General features: G+C 39.7%; 1 protein-coding gene across 1 annotated transcript in view; it reads left to right on the forward strand.

Annotated features, from left to right (window-relative positions):
* Positions 1-2,731: 2,731 nt before the first annotated feature.
* Positions 2,732-26,641, forward strand: part of Scfd1 (sec1 family domain containing 1) — an 80,805-nt gene continuing 56,895 nt past the window's right edge. The window contains exons 1-6 of the mRNA XM_052738486.1: positions 2,732-2,857; positions 12,909-12,979; positions 14,770-14,858; positions 17,918-18,008; positions 23,561-23,683; positions 25,556-25,643. Coding sequence (XP_052594446.1) covers positions 2,806-2,857; positions 12,909-12,979; positions 14,770-14,858; positions 17,918-18,008; positions 23,561-23,683; positions 25,556-25,643 — 514 coding nt within the window. The 5' untranslated portion in view covers positions 2,732-2,805. The remainder of the gene's footprint in view (positions 2,858-12,908; positions 12,980-14,769; positions 14,859-17,917; positions 18,009-23,560; positions 23,684-25,555; positions 25,644-26,641) is intronic.

Raw genomic sequence — 26,641 nt, forward strand, 5'->3', positions numbered from 1 at the left:
CATGGTCTCTGTTGTCCCCCTAATTATCCTGGAAGCTTTTGTTACCTGTACATTCCACGTTAAAATGCAAAGGGACATACACAGGTAAGTTTTCCCAGTGACTTGCCTTAGCATCCAGTCACACAGAAGTGGTAAGAACTAGAGTCTGTTGATAAACACAGTTACTACCACATCATTGTTATAAGGTAGTGGTTATGCTTCAGATAATGCAGTGTCAAGCATGAGAGCACAATTAATGATACATGACTTGAATGTATATTATCTGTAACTTAAGAATATTCGCAGCCCTTGAAAGAGACCCAATTTTCAATACTCATTTTGACCATTTTCAAATAACCAAATCTACTCTGATACCTACTGCACACCAAATACTGTTCTCAGAAACAGTTTGTATTTCAGTCTGTTTAAAATATAATTAAAACACATAGTGCTGAGGGTATATAGCCCAGTGATAGAGTGGTTTGCCTAGCTAGCATGTGTATGACCTTGGGTTACATCCACAGTGTCACCAAAAATTTAAGAAAAAAGGCATGAAAACTTACAATAAAGTTTCTAAATGTTTTTATGCCACCAAATGTCAAGTGCTCATATAAATTAAATAACTTACTGGAATCTTTCTTAGGGGTTGGTTACTATTGTAATGAAACACCATGACCAAAAGCAACTTGGGGAAGAAAGGGTTTATTTTGCTTACCCTTCGATATCACTGTTTGTCATTGAGGGAAGTCAAGGCAGGAACCTTTAGGCAGGAGTTGATGCAGAAGCCATGAATGATTGCTTAAGGCTTACTGACCAGCTGTCCATGGCTTTCTCATTTGCTTTCTTACAGAACCTAAGATTAACAGCCCAGGGGTGGCACCACACACAATGAGCTGGCCCTCCCCCATCAATCACTAGCTAAGAAAACACCCTTCAGGCTTGCCGACTGCCTGGTCTTATGGAGGCATTTTTTTTCAGTTGAGGATTCTTCCCCTTCGATGTCTCTACCTGTGTCAAGAATGTAATAAGGACATGATTCTTTTTTGATGCAGATATTTCTCATTTTTCCTTTTTTATTAGCATATAATTGTACAAAACAATTTATCATGACATACATGTATGTCATGAACTTTGGTCACACTCCTCCTCTTAGTACTTCATACTTAGCCCCTGCTCACTCCCACTAGTCTCAACCAAATACTCCACTTACAAGGTTAGCATTCTTATTAAAGTGGGTAAGATCCAAGATACTTTATTCTTCAAGTTTGAGAGATCGTGCAACCCTTAAGAAGTCAACTGTTCTGGGCTATTATACTATGATAAAACTATCCCCAAATGTGGTTTAATTAAGCCAAAAAATCTGGAGTCAGATATACACAACTACAGTAAATTAACATTCTGAAGCCATGATTTTTATTCTGATTGTAATAATACAAGGTAAGTATAATAAGACCAAGAGAAAATACTGGTATTTGCTTTGCAAGGACTGTTTTATATAGTTATTCTTTCGTGGGGTGTATTTTTCTTTGTTTATTCCCTACACTACACACTATTCAACAGAAACACACTGTATAAATGTTTGCATTGTCTTAGTATTTTATATTAATGTGCCATATAGTCTTGGAAGGCGTTTATGGTAGAACTTAAATGGTTAAATGGCAAATTTGTACTGAAAAGTGGGAATGCTCAGGTGACTAAAATTGAACTCACTGCAAGGTGGAAATGCCATTATGCTTCATAGTTCGTGGATGCTAGAATCCAGAATATTTTCCTTAAGGCAGAAACTGTTAATAATTTTCACTACAACACACCTAGGTTGTTGAAGCTTCCTTTAAAATATTAGTAATAGCACTGAAGAAAACCTCAATAAACATTCTATTTGATTTCCTAATGCATGTGTCAGCTATAAAATAAAAGCTTTAATTCTTGCAGAATCCTGATTCTAGGCTAATGTATTTCCTGGTGGTTTAAAAAACAAGAGCCTGTTATTTTATAAAGATAAACATATTTTTTTAATCTGTCAAATAAAGCCCATGTTTTTATTGTAAAATGTAATCTTGCCTTTAAAAAATAGAAAAAATAATTTTGTTATTTCGAAAGCCAAATTTTTGAAGGTATGATTTTTATCTCAGAATCCGATTGCTTCAGAATTAACCCTTTAATGAAATGTTATCAGTGAATTCACTGAATTGGTAATAAGTTGTATATATTTTTTGACATTAACAAAATCTATTATATAAATGGTCGATAAGGGATTTGTTTCATAATTACAGAGTTTAAAATGTACCAAACCAGGCTGTGATCATCCAGATTCTTTTCAGAATAATGTTCGTGGTTGTATTGAATTCTCACTGCCATTTGGCTCCTCCGTGATTTTTTACCCTAGCTGACCAAAACCATAAAGCTGGGTCATTTTGCTTACGAAATGAGACAGAAATTTGCAGCATTTGTAGTAAACGTTTTCAGAGAAAATAGGGAAAGGGCATTTCTGCTGTAAAGGGAATCACGAAAATGCAGTTTCCAGCGTTTCATACAGTCTTGTAATTTTTACGACGTTTTAAACCCTGTGTAAAGCGCGGTATCGATCAGACGGCTGGACCTACATCACATGTCCCCGCCCAGAGAAGCAAACCTCGGAAGGCTCGGCTGGATTGGTCGGAAGCGCTGCTGGAAAATCCGGAAACACCGACATCTGGGACGAAGAGAGAGGGCTGGACGGAGGGGGCGGGTCGGCTCCCTCTAGGCCCGCCCCCTGATTCCGCTTCCTTCCGGGGCGGGAGGGTGAGCCACGTCATCTTCAGGCACCCAGTGCCAGCCGGGCAGTGGATGGTGGGAAGCAAGATGGCGGCAACTGCCAGCATTCGGGAGAGGCAAACAGGTATTCGTTATTCCTTCTCTGCAGTTCGTACCTGAGCAGAGCAGCGATTTGTCTGTCTGTCTGTCGCCTGCGCTGGTTGTGCGTGCAGCTCGGAGTTGAGCTTCTTTAGCTGCGGCCCTTTAAAGTTGTAGGGAAGAAATGACTTGCTCTACAGCCTTTGCCTGTGGTACAAGAGAAGGAGCTTCAGTAGGCTGGTTGCTGCACTGCTACATTTCTTTTTGTTAAACTACTGAGCTTCAGGAGGCCATCCCAGCTAGGATTGGCAGCTGGTATTTTCTTTCTTATATTGCCATTTAACAAGGACTGTAGATTTGTGTTTCTCCGTATTTTAAGTCTCCCAGGCTAGCTTGGTTTTCACTTTCAGTTCTAAGGTTTTTCAAAACTGTTTCCAACATTTGCGCCGTAATTACAAAACCTAAGTATTCTTCTCAGAGCTCCTTACTTTATGCCATCTTCTTTGGACCAGTCTTGGGAGAACCTGAAGAAAAATGCCAGGTGATAATGACTTCCTTCTGCCGCTTGCTGGAAGGGACTGGAGAATGTCAAATTAGCAGCGTCCCATTTCAGTTGTTCGACAGATTAGTAATATTACAGTGGTATAATAGTTGTATCTTAAGTAGAGCATATTTGTACAACTTCCATTTATTCAGAAAATATGAAGATACATATTACTTCCCTTAGCTTCTTTTTATTATGAGATACTCCTGATTTTCCTTACTTTCCGTCAACTCTAGTAACTTGGTAATTGCATATTGGCCCCAAAATAATGATTTATACATAACTATATATATTTATAATATATATATGATTTATATATACTACTTGTTGAGAAACTATTCCAAAGAGAATAGAAATATGCTGTGAGCCATTAAGAATGTTTACACTTTAATTCTCCTGAAATTATGCTCATTTGTATGAAAAATAATTGGTTACAATCAATACAACATACTAGAAGAATTTGGACTGTACCTGATTCCTTCCCTTGTCTTAAAAAAAAAAAAAGAATTTGAGAGATTTGAATGTAGCATACTGAACAGAAAGCATACTGAAATGTGCTTTACATTTCTCAGTAGATAATTCAGTAAAACCTGTGAGACACAGTAGAGCAGTAACTTAAATGTTTTTGAAAGTCCAAATATGATTTGAGGAATGCTTGATAATTCATTTTATTTGCAAATAAATAAAAGCCCAGCTTTTCTTAACAGTTTGGGTCCAATAGCTTAATAAAACCAATGAATTAGATCTTTCTACCCATGAGCAAAACTGTTCTGGTGAAAGGGAGCCTTTTAAACGTTGAATTTATAGAATAGTACATTTTTAATATGCAAACATTGTAAAGCATTAAAATCTAATATCATATTTTGTCTTGTAGAAGAAATTCCAAACGGTCTTATTAAATAAGAAACACAGAGCCAAATACCGAGTTAAAAGCCCAAAAGATCAGAGCCTTTAGCTTACCACTCATTGCCATCCTTCCCCTGAGAGAGAGCTTCTCCTGTATGACCCGTCTTTTTATTGCTTTTCTGTTCTACCTTCTCATTGGTTTTAAACCCAACCACATGATTTCCTCATCACTGCCTGTCTATATAGACCTCCAGGTCTCTATGGTTGGTACTAGGATTAAAGGCGTGTGTTACCATGCTGGCTGTGTCCTTGAACACACAGAGACTCTGCCTGCCATGTGATTGGATTAAGGGTGTGTGCTACCACTGCCAGACTTCTAAATGGCTTGCTATTAGCTCTGATCCCCAGGCAACTTTATTTATTAACATACAAATAAAATCACATTTCAGCACAAATAAAATATCACCATATTGTCTTTTGGTGGAAATAAACTTCATTGTAGCAAGATTCCACATTACTACTATCTTACTTATGCTACAGTTATTAAGTAGTTATTAAACTGTAAGTGGATCATGCCTTATTTTCAGAAGAATAAAATTCTTTGTGTTATAACATTAGAAGTAACATGCCTTTAATCCCAGCACTCAAGAGGCAGGCGGATCTCTGTGAGTTCCAGGCCAGCCTGGTCTACATAGCAAGTTCCAGGAAAGGCGCAAAACTACACAGAGAAACCCTGTTTCGAAAAACCAAAAAAAAAAAAAAAAAAAAAAAAAGAAGAAGAAGAGTAACATTTCCTTGATTTCTATTGAGAATATTTAGGAATAACAATCCTTGAATATTCTAGGTAAACGATGCTTTGATACAAAGTAGTTTGTAGTCGGTTTGGATGGATGAGCTAGTAGTTTATTTACGTGCTGAGAATTTATCATTGTTTTAGGTGGTTTCTATTGTTGTCTTAATTTTACAGATGAAGAAACTAAGATACAAAGTCGTTAACTAGCTTGCCTGTTTCTTGCTTTGTCTTCTGAAATACCTCTGTCACCTCAACTACCACTTTGTGAAAGCTTCGTGGATTAATATAAGTTGCCTGTGACTCTTGCAGGTTCTTCCTTATCTCCTTGCTTCTCAGTGTTGCACAGTCCACATCAACTGCTCTTTCTCTTATTGTGATCTCTTCTGGCCTCTTTGTTTTAAGTATTTTATATGCTGGTGTCTTTGTCGGTGTTCTGTTGATGTGAAGAGACACCATGACTGCAGCAACTCATAAAGAAAACATCTAATTTGGGGTTGCTTTTAGTTTCAGAGATTTAGTCCATTATCGTCTTGGTGGAGAGAATGGCAGCATGCAGGCAGGCATGGTGCTGGAGAAGTAGCTGAGAATTGTACGTCCAGATCCTCATGCAGCAGGAACAGAGAGTCTCTGGGCTTGGAATGAGCTTTTTGAAACCTCAAGGCCCAATCCTGATGACACACTTCATCAACAAGGCCACACTTCCTACTCATTTCAAATAGTGCCACTCTCTGGTATCCAATTATTTTTCTCGGAGCCTAAAGGGGCCATTCTCCTTCAAACTACCACAGCTAGTGATTCCCAGGTAGACCTCTATTCTGAATGCAGGCCATTTGATATCAGTTAATGAAAGCTTTGTTCTTACAGTTGCTTATGTAAAACTACATGTGATTTTCTCTTTTTCTTTTTTTACTTTAACTCAATTCAGATTTCTTAGTAAATCATTCCAGTTTTATTCTACAACTATCCGGTACCTGTTGCTATCCCCCAACACAGTCTCCTTGAGTTTCTACCTGTAGTTTTTGCTTTTACAACCTTATTCCCTTTCATTCTTTTACAGATAACACCTACACTAATTTGCCCCAAACCTTCTAATAGCTTCTTACTTTCTTTATGGTATAAGGAAGTGATCTCCAGGTCCACATATGATCTAGTCTCTGCTTACCTTGCTCACTGTATTCCCTTCCCCTGACCACACACCTGGATACTCCCACCCTCTGTATTTGTTTCCTCTTGGTGAGTGACTTGTATGGCTCACTTCCTCTAGTTCTTTACTCAGATGTGTGTTTCTCAGGAGGCCTTCCCAATCACTATTTAAAATTATACCCCACCTCACTTTTCTCCTTTCCTGGTCCCATTTTTCTTCACAGCATTTAGCATGATCTCGTACATCACATGTTTACTTATTTTGTAAATGGCCTTTGTCCCTCATCAAGAATAATGAAAATTGCACGAGGAAACATAATTTTTATTCAGTTTGTTTGTTTTCCTCTATGTGATCCCCTATACTTAGGGCAGTATCTAGCACATGGTAAGCACTCAATAAGCATTTGTTGAATGGATGGATGGATGGATGGATGGATGGATGGATGGATGAATGAATGAGAAAACCAGTCATACAAATAAGTGAAGAAAATTTTCTGGGTAAGGGTAAAACTACCTTAACCAAATGTAAGAATGTAGGGTAGTATATTTAGAGCCCATAAAGAAAATTAATTTATCTTTTCTGTTAGAAGCAATGATTTAAGCATGGAGAGTTAAACTCTGATGACGTAGAATTGCATTCTTTTATCACTCTTTAAACATACGCCATGTGCTTCATTATCAAATTAGTTGTATCAGAATGTCTTTGAACAAGTTAGCCAAGGCTCAAAGTTGGAGAAGCTTTCCTAATTGAGCCAAGACTGATGTGATATTATCTGCTGCTACTGGCCTTTCACGATGAGATGAACTAACATCTATTAACTCTGGAGAATGGCAGGTGCCAGCTTACATGGCAGCCCAGGCTGTGGTTCTTCATGCTTGCCATTGAGGCAGGAATATGACTGCTGCTCCTAGAAATAGGGTTTTCTTGTGTCTTTAGTGCCTGGGCATAGAAGGAAAGCACACTGAGAGCATAGTCAATGCAGGAAGGAGCATTGGGTCTGTACTGTTTGTGTGTATGTTTGTGCAATACCACAGCCTCTGTCACTCTTTGAAGTGGGTATCAGTTGTTGGTAATGTGTACTATTGTATAGAACCAACGTTTTGCTGGGAAAAAAAAATAGGCTGGACTGGCAAGATGGCTCAACCTGATGACCTGAGTTTGATCCCCAGGACCCGTATGGTAGAAGAAGAGAACCAACGCCCAAAATTGTCTTGTGGCCTCCACACGTATGGCATGACATATGTGCATACATGCAGATACACACAATAAGTAAATGTAAAAAAAAGAGAAAAGTTTATATACTCACATAAATATCCTAATTTACTTAGCTCTCTGTATCCATGGTTTCTGCAACTGTGGATTCAGACAACTGCAAATCAAAACTATTATACTGTACTAAATGTGCGTCGACCTTTTTCTTGTCATTGTTCCTTAATGCAGTACAACAAACAACCTGTCATTTACGTTGGTCTAGGTACTGATACCTTAAAGGAGTCCCCCTAGGTTAGATGCAAATTTTATTTTTAAAATATCATCAAAAGGATTTATAATTAAATGTAAGGACTTGAGCATCTAAGGAATTTTGGTATCTAAAAGAGGTTCTAATGGGGGTGACTGGACAGTGTGCTGAAGTGCACTCTTTTCAGTGATGGTGCTGAGCAGCATCACACCTACCTCCCTTAACTTTTAAGTGTTTATAACAGCTCTTTCAATAGGCGGATATGTTGTAAGGTTATTTGTTTGTGTATTAGATACTGCTGTATTCGTAGTTTGGTGTTGCACAAATTCTAAATGGTGTTATAATAAAAACCCGGAGACAGATATTGTGGTAAATGCTGAAAGATCATGGGAAACAAGCCACAGCCACTTCTCACCTTGCCAGCTCCTCAGCCAATCCACGAATCCTCAGACTGAATGCCTCTGAGTCCTCAACCAAAAGACCTCTAGTTCCTAAATCTTCATGCCTTCATGCCTTCCTCCACCTAGTCATTTGGCTTCCTATCAACCTTCCTAGTGCAGGGATTAATGGCATGTGTGCTTCCCAAATACTGGGGTTGAAGGTATGTGCCACCACTGCCTGGCGCTGTTTCTCTACTAGATTGAATTAATCTAATGTAGCCCAGTGTGGCCTTGAATTCACAGAGATCCAGATGATTCTCTGCCTCCTGAGTGCTAGAATTAAACATGTGTGCCACCACTGCCTGGCTCTCTCCTCTGATCTTCAGGCAAGCTTTATCTCTTAGACTACAAACATTACCACATTTCAATAATACAAGAAGGGTATAACTAATATAAGAAAAACTATATACAATAAGTACAATAACTATATACAATATATAGTCAGGAATTACATTAACAATATCCAGTCCATTAACATTTGACAAATTCAGACAAAATATACTATTATTTATCCTATTTTGGTAAGTCCAAAGTGTAGAACCTAATTTACTTTCTATCCTAACTTGTATTACCAACCCAAAACTATCTTTTGATGTCTTTCAAACTTTTACACCTTAAACTCGTTAGTAAGTTGTGGTGATATATTGTGTTCCCCAATATATATGTGTACCCTAATAAAACTTATCTGGGGTCAGAGAACAGAACAGGCACTAGATTAGACATAGAGGCCAGACAGTGGTGACACGCACCCTTAATCCTAGCGTTCCCGAGGCAGAGATCCATCTGGATCTCTGTGAGTTCAAGGCCACACTGGAAACAGAGCCAGACTTGGTGGCACATGCCTTTAATCCCAGAAAGTAATGGCAGGAAGCAGAAAGGTATATAAGGTATGAGGACCAGGAACTAGAGGCTTTTAGCAGCCATTCAGCTGAGACCCTCAGGGTGAGGACTCAGAGGTTTTCAGTCTGAGGATTCGTGGAAACAGGATCAGCTGAGGAGTTGGCAAGGTGAGGTTGGCTGTGGCTTGTTCTGTCTCTCTGATCTTTCAGCGTTCACCCTAATATCTGGATCCAGGTTTTTTATTAATAAGACTATTTAGGAATTCATGTTACAGTGAGTTTCTTTTCTGAATTTGTTCACAAGGAAAACTATAACTATCTAGTCTTCAACTCCCTCAGAGACCTGTGAAGGAAATAATATTATCTAAATAAATAGGAAGTGAAGGCAAGCGATTTCCAAAAAAATGTGAGAAATGATAGAAACAACTGGCTGCCTGGACAGTCACTCAAGGTTCCTCTGCAATGTTGGAGCATCCATCTTCAGCCTACAGGCCTAGCATATCTGACAGACTTATCTATGAAGCTGAATTTTCTGAATTCTGGGCTGTCCTACTTTTTCTTGGCAAAGTTTGGCCATTATTTTTCTTCAAACCTCTGGAAATCACCTCTCCTCTCCAAGCATCATCATGGTTATGAGATTCAATATTGATTGTATCTCGGATCCATTCCTCCAAGGGTGCTGATCTTGCCTTTAAGGGCCTAATTACCCTTTTGCATTGTGCATTAGCATTTTCAAAAGCCAGAGATTCAATTATTATTTGTGTAGCTTTCTGAATTTGGTATCATTCTATTTACTGCTAAAGTCAGTCTTTGTAAGAAATCAGTGAAGGTTTCTTTTGGGCCCTGTATAACTTTAATAAATGACTCAATTTTCTTTCCTACTTTTTCAATTCTGTCCCAAGCATTCAAGACTGCTGTGTGGCATAAAGCCAGGGTGTGGTTATCATATAAAGACTGTCTTTGTATATCAGCATAATTGCCCTCTCCAAGAAGTTGATCTTGGGAAATTTCCACACCTCTAGCCCTACATCAGATCCTCCATTGTAATTGGGGACCAACCTCCAAAGCTGCTGTAACCAAATCTCTCCAGTCTTGAGGGATAATTCTATTACAAGTTGACCATGAGTTTAACATCTGCTTCACAAATGGTGAGTGCATGCCATATGAGACTATTACTTCTTTGAATTTCCTCAAATCTAACATTTGCACAGGAGTCCATTCAGCTCTTACACAGTCTTGGGTATATCTATCATTTGGCAGTTCCTGTAAGGTTACTGGATAAATTAAGGTTGGCTGTTTAAAAGCCTTAAGCTGTTTCTCTGTAACCTTATAATGCAAAGCTGAGATTGGTTCACCTTTAAATTCCTCTGTCTGGGTCTGAAAATCTCTGTGATCTCTTTTAATGAGTTTTTCTAAGACTTGTATCTTGGCACTCATATCAACCAACTTGACATTCATAAATCAACTTTTTTAAAGATAAAGTAAGAATGATCAAACTGATAATGTTTATAATTGATAGTCTGTCAGTCCCATCTAAGTTAATTATCCTCTCATTTAATTGTTCCATTTTCAGATCATTTAGTTTATTACCAAACAGAGACCAAACTCCTTCCATTGTAATAGTGTTCCCATTTATTGTTAACGTGGGAAAAACCCTCTCTTTTAACTAATTTCTCCCTTTAAGAAATCCCAGTTGACTCACCACATCTGCTGACATGCCGATTCATCACCACAGTTTGGACTGTAGATTACTGTATATTACCTAAAATTCAAATGCTTTTAAAAATCAAAGTAGCCTGGCATGATGGCACATGTCTATAATCCCAGCACTTAGGGGGCCGAGGCAGGCAGATCTCTGTGAGCCTGGTGTACATAGTGAGTTCCAAGGCAACCAGGGCTGCATAGTAAGGCCCTGTCTCAAAATAAAGTAGATTTCAAGGTAGCCAGTCCTTTTTTTTTTCTTCTGTGTTTTTTATTCTGTGAGTCTTTTACATCATATGTCTTGATCCCATTCATTTCCCTATCCCTTCACATCCACCCTCTACCCCTGCACCACCCTCCCCAATAAAACAAAATTTAAGAGAAAAAAGGGGAAAAATTCAAAAAGGGAGAAAATTAAAAATCTCATCATGGAAGCTGCAGTGTGACACAGTGAGTCACGCTGTAAACCTCTTTGTCCATATATCTTTACTTACAAGTGTTGATTGTAAAGTCATTGGTCTGGTTGAGGCCTCTGGTTTCTGCTACACTATTGATGTAGGACTCTTCCTGGATATCGGGTTTTTGCCCTGTGTTGTGGAGATCCTGCAGCTTTGAGTCTTCATGTCAGTTCCCTTCACATGCTCCAACAGATCATAGATGGGATGGATGTTGGGGTGGGCCAAGTCATAACCCTGTTTCTGGGCCAGGGCAACTGTAGAGTTGGTCTGCCAGCCAGTTCTCCCCTGTCCTCACCACCAGGGTGAGCTCTCCAGCATTGCCCAGACAAATTCACCTCTTGCAGCAGTGAGCGAGGAGTGGGGACAGTTCTGCTTTCATGCCCTCAGGGTCGGCTCTCCCACATCTGAACTATCAACTATCAGGGCCAGCTCTATTGTGTTGCCCAGGCGAGGTACAGGGGCCCCTCTCCTGAGTACTGCAGCTGGTGAGAAGTAGGGACAGCCCTCCAATTCTTATGACCCCAGGGCCAGCTCCTCCACCTGTCTCAGGCATTGATGGGAGGTGGGGCGGAGGGCATTTCCCCTCCTCCCATGGGTAGCCAGACTTAAATCCCTGATTTGTACATTTTCTTGAATGCTTGGCCATCTCAATTTCAAGTGCTTGCATGCAGGAGGTCATAGGTTTGATCCCCAGCACCACATAAAAACTAAGGAGTAGCGGGGCTGTGGTGGTAATCCTGGCACTCAGGAAGCAGAGGCAGGCCTATCTCTATGAGTTCGGGGCCAGCTTGGTCTACAGAGCAAGTTCCAGGACAGGCTCCAAAGCTACACAGAGAAACCCTGTCTCCAAAAACCGAAACAAAGCGGTTGTTTTGTAGCGGGTGTGGTGGTGCATGCCTGTCTGTAATCCCAGTATTTCGGAGGTAGAGGCAAGAACATTAGAATTCAGGGTCATCCTCAGCTATACGTGGAACTTGAGACTGACTTGCTGAGAGTATATCTAAAAAAGAAAAAAAATTGTCACACAGACATATGCACACACGGAGATGTAACACCAGCATAGTAGATTTTCATTTTCCTTAGAAAATGTTTTTTATCTACTGTGGTCTGTGAACAGATGAGCAATAAAAACCACAAAGTACTGCTGCATATAAAGCATGACTGCTCTGGTTTTTGAAAGTGGTTAACTTCGGTTATTAAGTATCTATTGCATTATGAAGTCTCATTTTCCCCCAGGACTATAAAATAATTAAGTTGTATAACCTTTCAGTGGGTTTATTGGCTTATACTCTTGAGTAACTAAAAAATAGACCTACTGTAATGGGTTTCCATTTGAAGCAGTTAAACATGCTATAGATATCTTTGTTTTTATAAAGATTGTTCTTAATCTATGCTTTCAGCCAAATTGTTAGTAGCCAACAGTAGCAGTTAGCTATTAAGGCAGTTGCAAGTTCATGATCAAAGCAATTTCCTTTGGTGCATGTATAAAAGGCAGTGTGGGATTGTCAGGAGAAACAGAAAAGTGCTTTTTCAGGAGTGTGAGGTTTCTGTTTGTCAGTTTTGTTTCCCACAATGTCAAGGATGAAGCCCATGTGTCAAGAGCTTGACCACTGAGCTTTATCCCCAGACCCCGAAGTGCTTTTTTTCTGAAGTTTTCACAGCTTCTTTTGGGACAGGTGCCTTCTTTTTTTGCTCCCAAATGGATGCCAGTTGGCTGTTGATGAAATTATCTTATAAGATCTGACCCTAGTTTTTACACATCCCATCATTTCATTAGTCAGTTTTGTTAGCATTCACTTATGCATTTTGTTTATAGTGAGGAAAAAACAAAAGCCTGCTCTAAATAACTGATGGTGTAAACTTTTCTTTTCAGTGGCTCTGAAGCGCATGCTGAATTTCAATGTGCCACATGTTAAAAACAGCACTGGGGAACCAGTATGGAAGGTAAGAGCTGCCTTGGTGGGAACTGTGGCCTTTTTTAGCCCTGAAATGATAATAATTGGAAGAAATTTCTAGTATATTTTAACTAGAATTCATGAATATTTTTGTTTTCTTTATTAGCCCCTAGACAATACAGTTGTGTACATAGCATGTGTAGTATGCAGGAGGATCGTGTAGGATATGTACAGTGCTCTGTCATTCTGTAGAAGGGACTTGAGTATCCAAGGATTTGGTAGCTGGGAGGGTCCTAGAACCAAACCCCCAGAATATCTAGGGACTATGTATAGCTCCCCCTCTCTATATACATGTAGTTGTGGTAACGTTTACTTTGTAGATTAGGTTCAGAAGAAATTACCAATAGTGACTATTGCCAGCATCTCTGCTCCTGTGTTTTCAAGGGATTGTAAAGGAAAACAAAGGTTACTGGAAGGCAGGCACTGTGGGAGTGTGGCAGTAGATCTGATATATAACGACACAGCATTGGGTGACTGAAGAGTGGGAGGCACACTGGACACAGATTGCTCATGCTGTAGGCACTGTAGAGCAGAACTGCAGGAGGCTTTGCTAGAGTGGACTAGGACATGGGAAACTTGTTCATGCTGCTCCGAGTAGTTTACATTATGGGTTGTGTAGTACTGTAATTCTCCATGTAATGTCTTTTGACCATGCTTGTCTACAGCTAACAGACTGCAGAGGTCGAAGGTGCAGGTAAGGGGCTACTGTATGCTGAAGGTTTAAATAGAGAGGAGTTTTGAAAGATGGAGCACCTTGTAGAGGCACAGGAATCTAAAGAGATTCCTGGCATTTAAGAATAACATGTACTAACAGGAGCAGAAGTTCACCTCATAGCCGTTTCTTTCTCTATGAAGAGTCACTACGACACTTGGACAGCCAACCGTTGAAGATCTCATTAGTTAGCCCAACCTCCAAAACTAATAGTGAATTAGCAGGCTGAAGTGGAGTTCCATATCCGGGGACATTTGTTTTATTTGTGGTTTTTGTTCGTTTTTGTGGTTGATATTGTTAAGACGTTGTCTTGAGTTGTAGGCTAGACTGGCCTCAAACTCAGTGCCTCTGCCCGAGTGTGCCATTACAGGTATGAGCCACTGCGTCAGGCTTAGGGACTTAACATTTCAAGTCAATGTCTTTGTAATGTTGGAACTTGCTATGTTTTAGGGTTTTTATTTTATGTCTATTGGTGTTTTCCCTGCATATATATGTGTGTACCATGTGAGTGCTTAGTGCTTGCAGAGGCCAGAAAAGGGTGTTGGATCCCCTGGAACTAGATTTTCAGATGGTTGTGAACTGCCATATGAGTGGTGTGAATGAAACCTGGGTCCTTTGAAGAGCAGCCAGTGCTCTTACCACAGAACCATATCCTCAGCCCCGTATCTTAGTCTTAAAGGGGGCTAAGTTTTTATCTCATCTTTACATGGTCTTAGAAAGGATATATATATGGACTAGGAAAAAAAATAAGGCAAGTATGAATTTGTTGTATGTTTAAAGTTCTTTATCAGAGGTTAAATAAAGACTCTATAGTCTGATTTTTAAACTTAGAATATTTTATAAAAAGTTTCTAAAATTGTTGTTTTATTTAAACCTAACTGATAATGTTTTAAAGACTATATAACTATACGGATAAGCATTTGGGTAGTGATGGAAGTACTAAATTGAACATGGAAAAGAATTCAGTATAATGATACTAAATGAACTTGACTTCAGTGTTATCTTAATGTGGGTTCTCCGTTGGTTGTTCGTTAATAATGATGTTTAAACAAACCACTTTTTTAAAGGTACTCATTTATGACAGATTTGGCCAAGATATCATCTCTCCTCTGCTGTCTGTGAAGGAGCTGAGAGACATGGGGATCACTTTGCATCTGTGAGTTTTAACGTATTTCTAACAGTACATTTATTTTCACATTTATTGAGAAAGATTTCTTTGCTCACCTTGAAGTCAAATTTTGAAGGACTGTTTGCAGAGAAAATTAATATTAAGTCACAGTACCAACGTAATCCTTTTTCTGAGGTTAAAAATAGTTTCACTCTGAGGCTGTGTAATTCCAGAATTTCAATATTTGTTTCATTTTCCAGTATTCTTGAATATTTTTGAAGAAAAAGAACTAGTGCTCTTTGGCATTCCTCAACCTCTAAAAGATTTTACCTAATTTAAATATGCTTTAAGAGTCTAAATTAGTTTATCAGAAGCATGAGCATTTTAAGTGACTAAATGAAGTAATAGCCATCAAACCTTTGCTTTCTTGATTGCCAAGTTGAATTGTCTGATATGTTTGATAATAAATTCCACTACTTTATAGACATCTTGGTAGACCATCTGGAGGAAAACTGTACCTGAAGAGAAGCCAGTACTCTTATGTACTAAAGGAATCCAATTTTATGGAGTTTTAACCTGCTTATGTTTTGTCTATTTATGATGTTAGAATCAGTTTTTATTCTATGATATTTTATTTAATTGAAATATACTATTTTACTCATAATATAAGATTGCCAGTGAGTATCATATCAGAATTTGCTTTGATCAGCTTAAAATCTTCAATTATGTAATGAGTTAGAATATTATGTAGCGTTGATTCTACTTTTAAAAAATTATTTATCTGTATGTGTAGTGGTTGTGGGTAGGCACATGTGGAGGTCAGAGGACAACTTGCAGGAATCTTCTCTACTTCCACCATTTGGGTTCCAGAGTCAGACTCAGGTCTATAGGCAAAAGGTGCCAAAAGCACCTTTGCCTGCTGAGCCATCTCGTCAGACCCTGGCATATCACACTGGCCTTGAACTCTCAGAAACCTACCTGGTTCTGCCTCCGGAATGCTGAGATCAAAGGCATGCACCACCATTGTCCTCTTATGTTGATTTGTTTGTTGTTTTGTTATTTTAAGATTTATTTTTAGGGTTGGAGAGATGGCTCAGCGGTTAAGAGCACTGGCTGCTCTTCAGAGGACCCGGGTTCAATTCCCAGCACCCACATGGCAGCTAAAATGGTCTGTAACTCCAGTTCCAGGTGATCTAGAACTAGACACACATGACACACAGACACACGTGCAGGCAAAACACCAATGCACATGAAATAAACTTTTAAAAAAGATTTAGTTTTAAGTATGTGTCTGTATGTGTGTCTGTGTGGTGTTATACACACATGCAGAGAGGTGCTGTCAGAGGCCAGAAGGCTTCAGATCCTCCGGAGCTGGAGTTTACAGATGGTTTTAAGCTGCCTGACATGGGAGCTTGGAATCAAAGTCGGGTCCTCTGCTAGAGCAGTATATGCTCTTAACTACTGAGCCATCTCTCCAGCCCCTCCTCTTACATTAGATTTGAAATTGCTAACATTAATTCTTACTAAAGTGGTCTTGATGCTTGACAGCTTGAAGCTGTCCTTACGCTAGTACTTTTTAAATATGTCTGGCTTACCACTGGCACCTTACTAAGTATTTAACTTCTTTATGTTACTAGTGAACAGACTATAGTTCAGAAAATGTGACTGCCACATAGTTGGACAACTAGTTAATAACGGAACTGCTGCCATATTTGTCCACTAGTGCTGTGCTGTTTGTCTGATAACTCACAGTGGCTTAGCAGCAGTGACAGACAGAAGTGAGATCTAACTCCCCACTGGTCCGAGGATGACAAGATAGTCTGCTTGTTGGAGAGTAGAGGAAGCAGAGAACTGTTGTCAGCAGAGCACAGAAAGGCTGTATAGCCGTGGACAGTCCCTGACAGCCTGGCCTCGCCTGAATAAAATCCGTCTGTGATTTTATGCTCTGAAAGCTGGTGTAGGCCGATTTGAAGGAAATAACCACAGGTTTCTAGAATGGTGGTTATTACCATGTGCATAGTTGGGCAGACAACACGCAAAGAAAAAAGCCTATGACTGCCATCACTTACTTCTCATTGCTGGACAGATGGGAGGTTATTAAATGCATCTCTTCTGGCAGCATGAACACTTTTCACTCTTGCTGATTACAGAGAGATGACTAAAGAGTTACATACCTAGAATGCTACCATATTTCCTATCATAAACATCATAACTAAAATGTTACAATGATGAATAGTTTTATAATGTGAAATTATTCCCTGAATCACCAAGAGAAAACTGTAACATGTCCCCATTAAGATTCTTAGATGATCTCCTGTGCATTCTCTTCAGAAGCATTGATTGATCAAAGTAGAGTTAGAAATGTAGCTCAGTGGTAAAATGTGCTTAGTGTATGCAAACTCCTGGTTTCAACCCACAGCTTCATGCAGAAAATAAAAAGCAACAAAAAGCAGTTAATGTTAGGCTGTAAGGAAATATTTTTTACTTTTCTTTTGTTTTTTTCAGCTGGCCTCAAACTCACAGAGATCCACCTGGCTCTGCCTCCCGAGTGCTGGGATTATAGGCGTGAGCCACCACTGCCCTGCCTTCTTTTATTTTCATTTTTAAATGGTGATTAATCCATGTGTGCTTAAATTCATACATTCCCTCCAAAGGTACCAACGTTGCTTTCCTCCACCCACCCTCTCCCTGTATTTCTATGAAAATGATGTTGATTTTGAATGTATTTAGTTGTCCTTCAAGGAGGGTGGTGATAAAGGAGAATGTCTGTCCATACAAAATGCTAAAAATGTGTAAATAGGGAAAAAAAAGAAATGATCCTACAAATGGATGTTGCTAATGCCAGCAATGTGGATTTTTATATCATGTGCATTGGTGTTTTGCCCGCATGTATGTCTGTATGGTGATGCTGGAGCCCGTGGAACTGGAGTTTAAGAGACAGTTTGAGCTGCCATGTGGGTGATGGGAATTGAACCCAGGTCCTTTGGAAGAGCAGCCAGTGCTCTTAAGCGCTGAGCCATCTCTCCAGCCTGGGAAATGCTGTTTTAAACTGTCTTTTTAAAAAGTGCCTGAGGGGAAAATGACTTGTTGCTGTTTCTGTCTTCTAGTCTTCTGCACTCAGACCGAGACCCAATTCCAGATGTTCCTGCTGTGTACTTTGTGATGCCAACCGAAGAAAATATTGACAGAATGTGCCAGGTGATCGGGATTCTTATTTTATCTGAAACTTAAAATCACCTTATTGTTTGAATGTCAAAGCAGACTTTTCTTTAAAAAAAAAATCTTAGATGCTCATTATAGAGAATCATAAATTCCTTTACCAGCTTCCACTTTGATTTTTGATACTATATTTTAATAGAGTAGATTCATATTTTTTGGCTGCAGAAGTACTTTATCAGTAAATACTAAATCTGACCTTACTAAAGAACTTGGTTGTAGATGTAACCGTCTTATTGAATAAGAAACACAGAGCCAATGCAGAGATGAAAGCCAAGAGGTCAGAGCAATAGCTAAGAGCTTAAAAACCTTACCCTTCACTGTTGTCCTACCTCTCCGAAAGAGACCTACTTCCTCTGTGTTTGTGCTTTTTATTGACTTCCTAGTCTGCCTTCTCATTGGTTGTAAACCCAACCACATGACCTCGTCACTGCCCGTCTGTACAGACCTCCAGGTCTTCTATGGTTGGTATTGAGATTAAAGGCGTGTGTCTCCATGCTGGCTGTATCCTTGAACACACAGAGATCTGCCTGGCTCTGCCTCCCAAGAGCTGGGATTAAAGGCATGCACCACCACCACCCGGCTCTGCTATGGCTTGCTATTAGCTCTGACCCCCAGGCAACTTTATTTATTATTTATTAACATACAAATAAAATCACATTTCAGTACAAATAAAATATCACCATACTTGGTAGAGCCTAGTGGAGCCTGCCTCTAATTCTAACATCAAGGTGATGCAAGAGGATTGTTGGTTGAAGACCCGGGCTACATAACAAGTTTTGAGGCCCCTCTATGCTACATAGTGAGACCATGTCTCAAAACAAGCAACGATAACAAATTTGAAAATCGAAAACCTAACTGTACTAGCTTTAAAGGCAGGGTTTTACTTTTCTTAGGTGACAGGAGGGCTGAGACCAGGAAGTGTGCAGTATAGGATGGCTATACACTCACTAAGCAAGTCCCCTGCCTCTTTGATCCATCCTCTTAGTTTCTTTATGTCTTAGTTACTTTCCCCTCAGTTTGTGGTCACAGTCCCTTGTGGGGAAGTCACAGCAGCAGACACCGAGGCAGCTGTCACTTTGTATCTGCTGTCAAGAGTATGAGAGGAGTGAAGTGCATGGATGCGCTCAGGTGGCTTTTCCTTCTCATGGAGACTAGGCTTGAACCCAGAGAGTGGGTGGACCTCTCACCTCAGTTGCCGAGGGCCATCCCCCACGTGATTCCAGACCTCATCAAGTTGACAACTGAGATTAACCCTCCCGTTTGTTTTCATCGTCCTCCGTATTGTGTCATGAATGCAAGGCGACCAGGTAGCTGCCGACCCTGAATCTGTGTAAATGAACTCTGCAGTCCTGACTGGTGAGTTTGACCTGGAAACTTAGGTCTTTCCAGAAACTCCCAGAGGACTCCTTTAAGTCTCCCTGAGTACAGTTAGCTGCAAGAAAGACTGTGGATGTTAATAATTAGATTATTACTGCCCCAAAGAAAATCTGGATTCTTTTTTTTTTTTTGGTTTTTCGAGACAGGGTTTCTTTGTGTAGCTTTGTGCCTCTCCTGGAACTCACTTGGTAGCCCAGGCTGGCCTCGAACTCACAGAGATCCACCTGGCTCTGCCTCCCGAAAATCTGGATTCTTTTTGCAAGGAATGGGGGTGGTTTATTGGGTAGGTAGCCAGTAGTGTTGCCACAAGTCACATCTGTTATCAACCATCACATTCAGCTGCTATTCCCATTTTTAATGAAGGTCTTACATTTTATATTAAACTTCATTTACCTAGCTTCCCCTCTACTCTGCACAAAGCCAGCTGAAGAGGGTCTGCCTACTAGTCCTTTTTTAAATAACAGCTCTGTTTCAGTGTAACCCTCATATAGACTATAACTTATTCACAGAATTGTGCAGCTGTAGCCACAGTCACTTTTAGAACATACTTACCACCTCAAAAAGATACTTTGGATCTCTAACTTCTTCATGGCCAATCCCTAACCTTCTTCCGCCTGTCTCTGGGTTACTTTCTGTTTTATTCCATTTATATATTCAGGACATTATGTTCAAGTGGAATCATGTAACATGTAGTCTGGCTTCTTTTTCCTAGTTCAATGTTCAGAGTTTATCCATATTGTAACATGTATCAGTGCTTTTTTCTTTTTTTATGGGAGAATAATGTTCTATTTCATGGATATGTCAAATTTATTTATCCATTTTAGGTTTTTCCACATTTTGACTGTCATGAATAACTCTTCTATAAACATTCATGTGCAAGTTTCTGTTTGGACATGTTTTCATTTTTCTTGTCTTCATAAAGTACCCAGGAAAGGAATTCAGAGTTTTCGAATGATAGCTCTGTATTTAACCTTTTTAGAGACCGACGGTAGTCTCCTGTCCCCACTGACTGTGTGAGCGTCCGTCTGGTGTCTCTGGGCGCTTACTGCACTATCTCTGCCATTTGATTGTGGCCTAAAGGATATGAAGCAGGAACCCCACTACAGCTTCTATTCAGTTCTGTGGTTAATGGTAGTAAGCGCCTTTTAACATATTTACTTCACACTTTTAAAGAAATGTCTTTATATCCTTGCCTCCTTCTTTAAAAAAAGAAAAAGAGACAGGGTCTCATGTAGCCCAGGCTGGCCTTGAACTGACTGTCTCTCAAGATGACCTTGAGCTCCTAATTGTTCTGTCTCCACCCTGGATGCATGCACCACTCTGATTCACTTTTTACTTGGATTGTCTTTTTAACCATGGACTTGATAGCATACTTTTTAGATTTCTGTCTTTTTGGATACAGGGACTCTCACTGTGGCCCTTGCCTGGCCTTCAGTTTGCAGTCCTTCTGCCTTGCTGCCTTTAGTCCCAGCACCAGCAAGCCCAGCTTCTTAGAGCCCTTGGTGTGCTGGACACTGTCAGGCTCACATGTTAAGTAGTTTCACCCCTTCTGCAGGTTGCCTTCACCCTCTTGTTAGTGCCCTTGGAACACAAAATTACTAATTTTATGAAATCCAGTTTGGGTGTTTCCTTTGGCTGTGTATGCTACTGTTGTCAGGTTTTTTGTTTTTGTTTTTGTTTTGTTTGTTTGTTTGGTTTTTGATTTTTCAAGACAGGGTTTCTCTGTGTAGCTTTGGAGCCTGTCCTGGAACTCAATCTGTAGACCAGGCTGACCTCGAACTCACAGAGATCCACCTGGCTCTGCCTCCCAAGTGCTGGGATTAAAGGTGTGCGCCACCACCTCCTGTTGTCATATTTAAGAAACACCCAATTCCATGTTTTCTTTGACAAGTTTTATGTTTCTGGCCCTTATATTTAGACCTTAAGCCCACTTGGAGGTGATTTTTATTCATGATAGTAGATAGGTGTCTGCTTGATTCTCTTTCATGTAGCTGCCCAGTCATCCAGCATTGCTTATTGAAGGGATTACTTCCTCAGTGACTAGTGTTAGCTGCCCTGTCAGTTCCAGATGTTGAGTTTCTTTCTGGACCCTGAATTCCATCCCAGTGTCACTGCGGCTATTCTATCCCCGTGCCCTATTTCTTGACTTTTCTTTCTTGGAGGTTCATTTTGAAACGGAGAAATTGTTACCTCCCATGTTGTGCTTACTTCTCAAGATTATTTTGACTTTTCTGAGCCCTTGAATTTTCAAGTGAATTTTAGGATTACTTGTCACTTTCTGTAAAGAAACCACTTAGGGTTTTAAAGTGACTGATGAATCTACAGCTCAGTGGTTCTCAATCTTCCTAATACTGTGACCCTTTAATACAGTTTTTCATGTTGTTGTGACGCCAACCAAACAATTGCTTTGTTGCTATTTCACAACTGTAATTTTGCCACTGTTATGAATCATAATATAAATATCTGTTATGTGACCCCCTAAGGGATCGAGACCCACAGGTTGATAACCAATGATGTAGATCAATTTGGGAATACAACCCTAATAATTTCAAAATATCTGATCTACAAATGTGGGATATTTAGACCTTTGTGAATTTCTTTTAATAATGTTTTGTGGTGTTTAGAATATAGCTTTTTTCCCTTTATTGTTTGTTTGTTTGTTTGTTTGTTTAATAAATGATGTTGTTTCCAATGCCATCCTTAGGCTCCTTCATTACAAACTTATGGGAATTGAATTGGCTTTTACTTGTTTGTGGTCTGTGTGCTTTTGAAATGTGTGGCAACTCTTTAACCACTTACTCTCCCTCATGAGAACACGTTCCAGTCTCATCCTGTAGTCTCTGTGCAAGCCTCAGATTCAGTCCCTTGTTTAAGGACCTGGTTAATTTCTGCAGATAAGAATGTGTATATCTCAACGTCAGACACACTCGCTGTAACAGGCTGTCACACGTGTGTACATATGCACACCTGTGCTTTTATGTGTGCATTTGTTTTAGTAATGCTTCATCTTTTCTCATTACCTGCCAGACAAATAACCTCCAAATCCATTTTGATTTCTTAACGTATGAGTCATCCTAGATTTCTCTCTTCCTTTGTGAACCTGAACTCCTTTCTCTGACAGTGACAAGCATGGTTCCCAGTAGCAGTTACTCTGTCTATCCTTGAGCGTGAACACTCTTTTCCTCTTTGCTAAACCACTGCACTATTGAGCCTTGTCCTCACACATACTCCAGCTCACAGTCATACATCTTAAAATTGATCACATATAAAATTTTGGTAACATTAAATCTTACATACATATATGCTTGAAAATGCCTACTACATCTTATATTTGTGGAAATATTTAGGTATCTATGCCTAGTGTCTAAGAGTATTTTAAAAACTGAATAAGAAAGTTGGCCGGGCGGTGGTGGCGCACGCCTTTAATCCCAGCACTCGGGAGGCAGAGCCAGGCGGATCTCTGTGAGTTCGAGGCCAGCCTGGACTACCAAATGAGTTCCAGGAAAGGCGCAAAGCTACACAGAGAAACCCTGTCTCGAAAAACCAAAAAAAAAAGAAAGTATATGAATTAAATTCTGCTTTTGAGTGAGAATAAATACTTCTAGAGTCAGTATTTGGAATGAACACATCTGTATGCAATGAAAGAATTACTTCTTGTGTTATATGACCAAAGGAATTCAAGTTAGTGTCTGCCAGATACAATCAGCATTTAATTATGTTAGATAGTATATTAGCTACTTGTGGATTTAAAATAAAACAGCTTGAGACAGGGTTTGTCATGCCCCCAGCAGGCCTCACACTTGTGATATCCTCATCCACCTGAGTACTTGGATCTGGGGATGCCATGTGGTACTGTGCACTTCTGTGTATTCTAAGGAAAACTGCAGATTGAGATGCCAATCAGTTTGTACTATATTGTAGCTAATGGGATTTTGTTGATAATGTGCTTTTATAACATTGATTATTAAGATATATTTCAGTGGCCAAGTAGCTGTCATGGCAGTACTTTGTTCTTATAGAGCACTTTTTTGTCATTTATAGTCCTGTCTTTCAAATGTGGGTCGTATGCTCCAAAGCCTAGCTTTCAGTACCAGAGCTTTCTCTTCGCTGGTGCCCTTTCTGCTCCAAGAGTGACACAGTGATTGTATTTCTAGGATCTTCGAAATCAGCTCTATGAATCCTATTACTTAAATTTTATTTCTGCGATTTCAAGAAGTAAACTGGAAGATATTGCAAATGCAGCGTTGGCCGCCAGTGCAGTGACACAGGTCGCCAAGGTAAGAGTCATTTGGTTGAGAACATTGTCAGTGTAAAATTCAGCAACAAAACAAAACAAGTTCACTTAAATTGTCTTTAACTTCAAGGAGGAAAAATAAAGCGGACTAGAAGAATTTACTCCTCACTGACTTGTGAGACAGAAATGAAAAGTAGATTGAGATTTGTGTCAGGCTGGGATTCTCGGGATCCTTGTGGCTCACTTTAGAAACAGTTTGACAGTTTTGTTGTACATTGCCCGTGCTTACGTAGACATTGTTTTGTCTCTCGTCACTACTGTCAGTCACCATGTTATCTTCAGATCTTCTTACTCAGGAAAGCAGGTCCCACACCACAGAGTGTCCTGGAAGGATAAAAATGTGCAACAGACCATCATTCCAGTGACATCTTAGTCAGCTCCCACCTCAGTTACAAGCACACTCTCAGATGAACCCCTGGCTTTCCCCTGCTGTTCCGTGTGCCTCTTGAATTTTGAGAGGACACAGAGTAAAGTTGTAGGGATTGTATAGACAGGAAAGATGAAGTACACAGTTGCACACACAGAACCCTTTGCTGTTTGTGAGTACCTTTAAAGACGACTTCTTCCTGTGTGGTGTTGCTTACAAATTCTCATTATTTTAATACAACATCATAGGAGCTGTCTTCAGTTTTCTAGCTAAATTTAGTATCTTTCAGCTAGTTTTTTAGAATACTTTTAAAATTTTATTTATGTGTCTGTATGTATGTACACACGTAGGGGCCAGGAGAGGGTATCAGATCTCCTGGAGCTGGAGTTAAGCAGCTCTGAGCAACCTGAAGAGGGTGCGGGGAAACGAACTCTGGTCCCCTGGTAAACAGCGTGGCCTCTTACCTGCTGAGCCACCTGCCCAGCCCCTGGTGGTCTAACCGAACCACAGTGACTTCCCTGGTGCGTTTATACAAGTGACGGTGCAGAAACAGAACACATGGTTACAGAGTAGAGAACTGTAAATTGTGGTTTTCCTTCAAAAGGATACACATTCCCATCACAACCACAATTTCACTTTTTATATCTTAAGTTTTGTTTTCTGAAAATGTTACTCCTGTTATTGCCCCGAATTTGTTTTCATTGTTTTAAAATATTTTTGTTTTGTTTCTTTGTTTTTTGTTTTTATTATTCTTAACCTTTTAAAATGCATATTTTAATTTATGTGTCCGTGTGTGAATGTATGCCACATGTGTGTGGGAGTAAGTGGAGGCCAGAAGAGGGCAGGAGTTATAGACAGTGGTGAGCTACCTGGTGTGGGTTCGTGGACCGAACTGAGGTCCTCTGGAAGAGCAAGCAAGCACTCTTCACCCCTGAGCTGTCTCTTCAGCTCCTCTTTTTTTTTAAAATTTATTTTTAAAAACATTTTTTCATTTTACATACCTCCTTCCCCTTCTTCCGCCCCACCCCCCTTCTTCATCCCACCCCCACATCTACTCCTCAGAGAGGGTAAGTCTCCTTGGGGAGTCAACGAAGTCCGACACACCAAGTCCCTCCCCCTTGTGTCCAGGCTGAGCAAGGTGTCCCACATAGGGAATGTGTTCCAAAAAGTCATTTCATGCACCGGGATAAGTCCTGGTCCCACTGCCAAGGGCTCCCCAAACAGCTCTAGCCACATAACCGTCACCCACATTCAGAGGGCCTGGCTTGGTCCCATGCATGTTCCCCAGCTGACAGGCCAGAGTCCATGCCAGCTCCTGTTCTTAACTCTATATTTACATAAGTAGGCATCGTGCTACTTGGTATACTTTTTAATTATTGCATTTAATTATAATTTTTCCTATGTTTGTCATTTTATTCAGCCAAACTAAATTTTAGTATAACTATAATGTAAGGTTGCTTCATAAGCCTTTCGTTTGTTTGTTTCTAGGTTTTTGACCAGTATCTCAATTTTATTACTTTGGAAGATGACATGTTTGTCTTATGTAATCAAAATAAGGAGCTTGTTTCTTATCGTGGTATGTAAAGTCACAAATATTACAAGTCATTGTAATGTTTGGCAAACTGAGTGGTGGGACTGGGGAAACAGTGATTCCGGATTGGTTGTAGCAGTGTATCTTAAAGTACACAGAAAAGAAAGCCTCAGGTTAAATTATGTCATAGGTAAACAAGACATAATAAATTGGTTCTGTAATGCAGTTAAGTACCAGTTCTCTGACCTGCTAGGAATCCCCAGAACAGCTTGCACGGAGTGATTCCCTCATGCTAAATAAGACAGTATTTCCACACAGGGAAAGTTAACTATCTGGTGCTTTGACCTTAGACAAAATAACATACTTTACTTTTCTGTACTTATTTCAGTTCTGGCCAACAACATCATTCTTTTGGCTCATTGAGATCTCTAATGTGTTTTCTTATTGAAATTAAAGAAAAACTTTGAGTATGTATTTTTGGACACAAGATCTTGTTTTGTAGCACAGGCTGACATCAGTGTTGGGCTCTTCCTGCCTCAAGCTTCCAAAAGACTTACAGGTGTCTGCACCACCATCCTTGGGCTTTTGTGAGATTTCTGATGGTGGTTTTTATTCACAGAAGTCTGTTTGCAGTGTGTTTACTTTTCAGACTAATTAGCACCTAACCTTGTGTTTGAAACCTAGCTTCCCATAGCCTTTACATTAAACTTAGAAATTTTATTTATAAATCTAATAAAAACAAAAACAAGCATCTTTCATTTTTTTCCCTGACCAATTAAATTGCCCAGACTGCAGTAAGTCCTGCTTATGAAGCTTAGTTAGAACACTTTACTGTTAAGTTCCACTAAGCGCTTATCATTGCATTTATAAATTTGATACATCATTTTTCTTTCAAAAGTGACTCAGCCAGTCCAGGCAAATTTATAAGTCTATTTAAAAAAAAACAAAAACTGCTGAACGTTAAGTAATTGAAAATAACTAAACTTGTAATAAATATGATGTTCCTTAAGTATTCAAATACTTACACAGTAACACTGAGTAGA

This window comes from Peromyscus californicus, unplaced genomic scaffold (genome assembly GCF_007827085.1).
Source record: "Peromyscus californicus insignis strain IS unplaced genomic scaffold, ASM782708v3 Scaffold_15__1_contigs__length_86483966, whole genome shotgun sequence".
In the NCBI taxonomy this organism is placed as follows: Eukaryota; Metazoa; Chordata; class Mammalia; order Rodentia; family Cricetidae; genus Peromyscus; species Peromyscus californicus.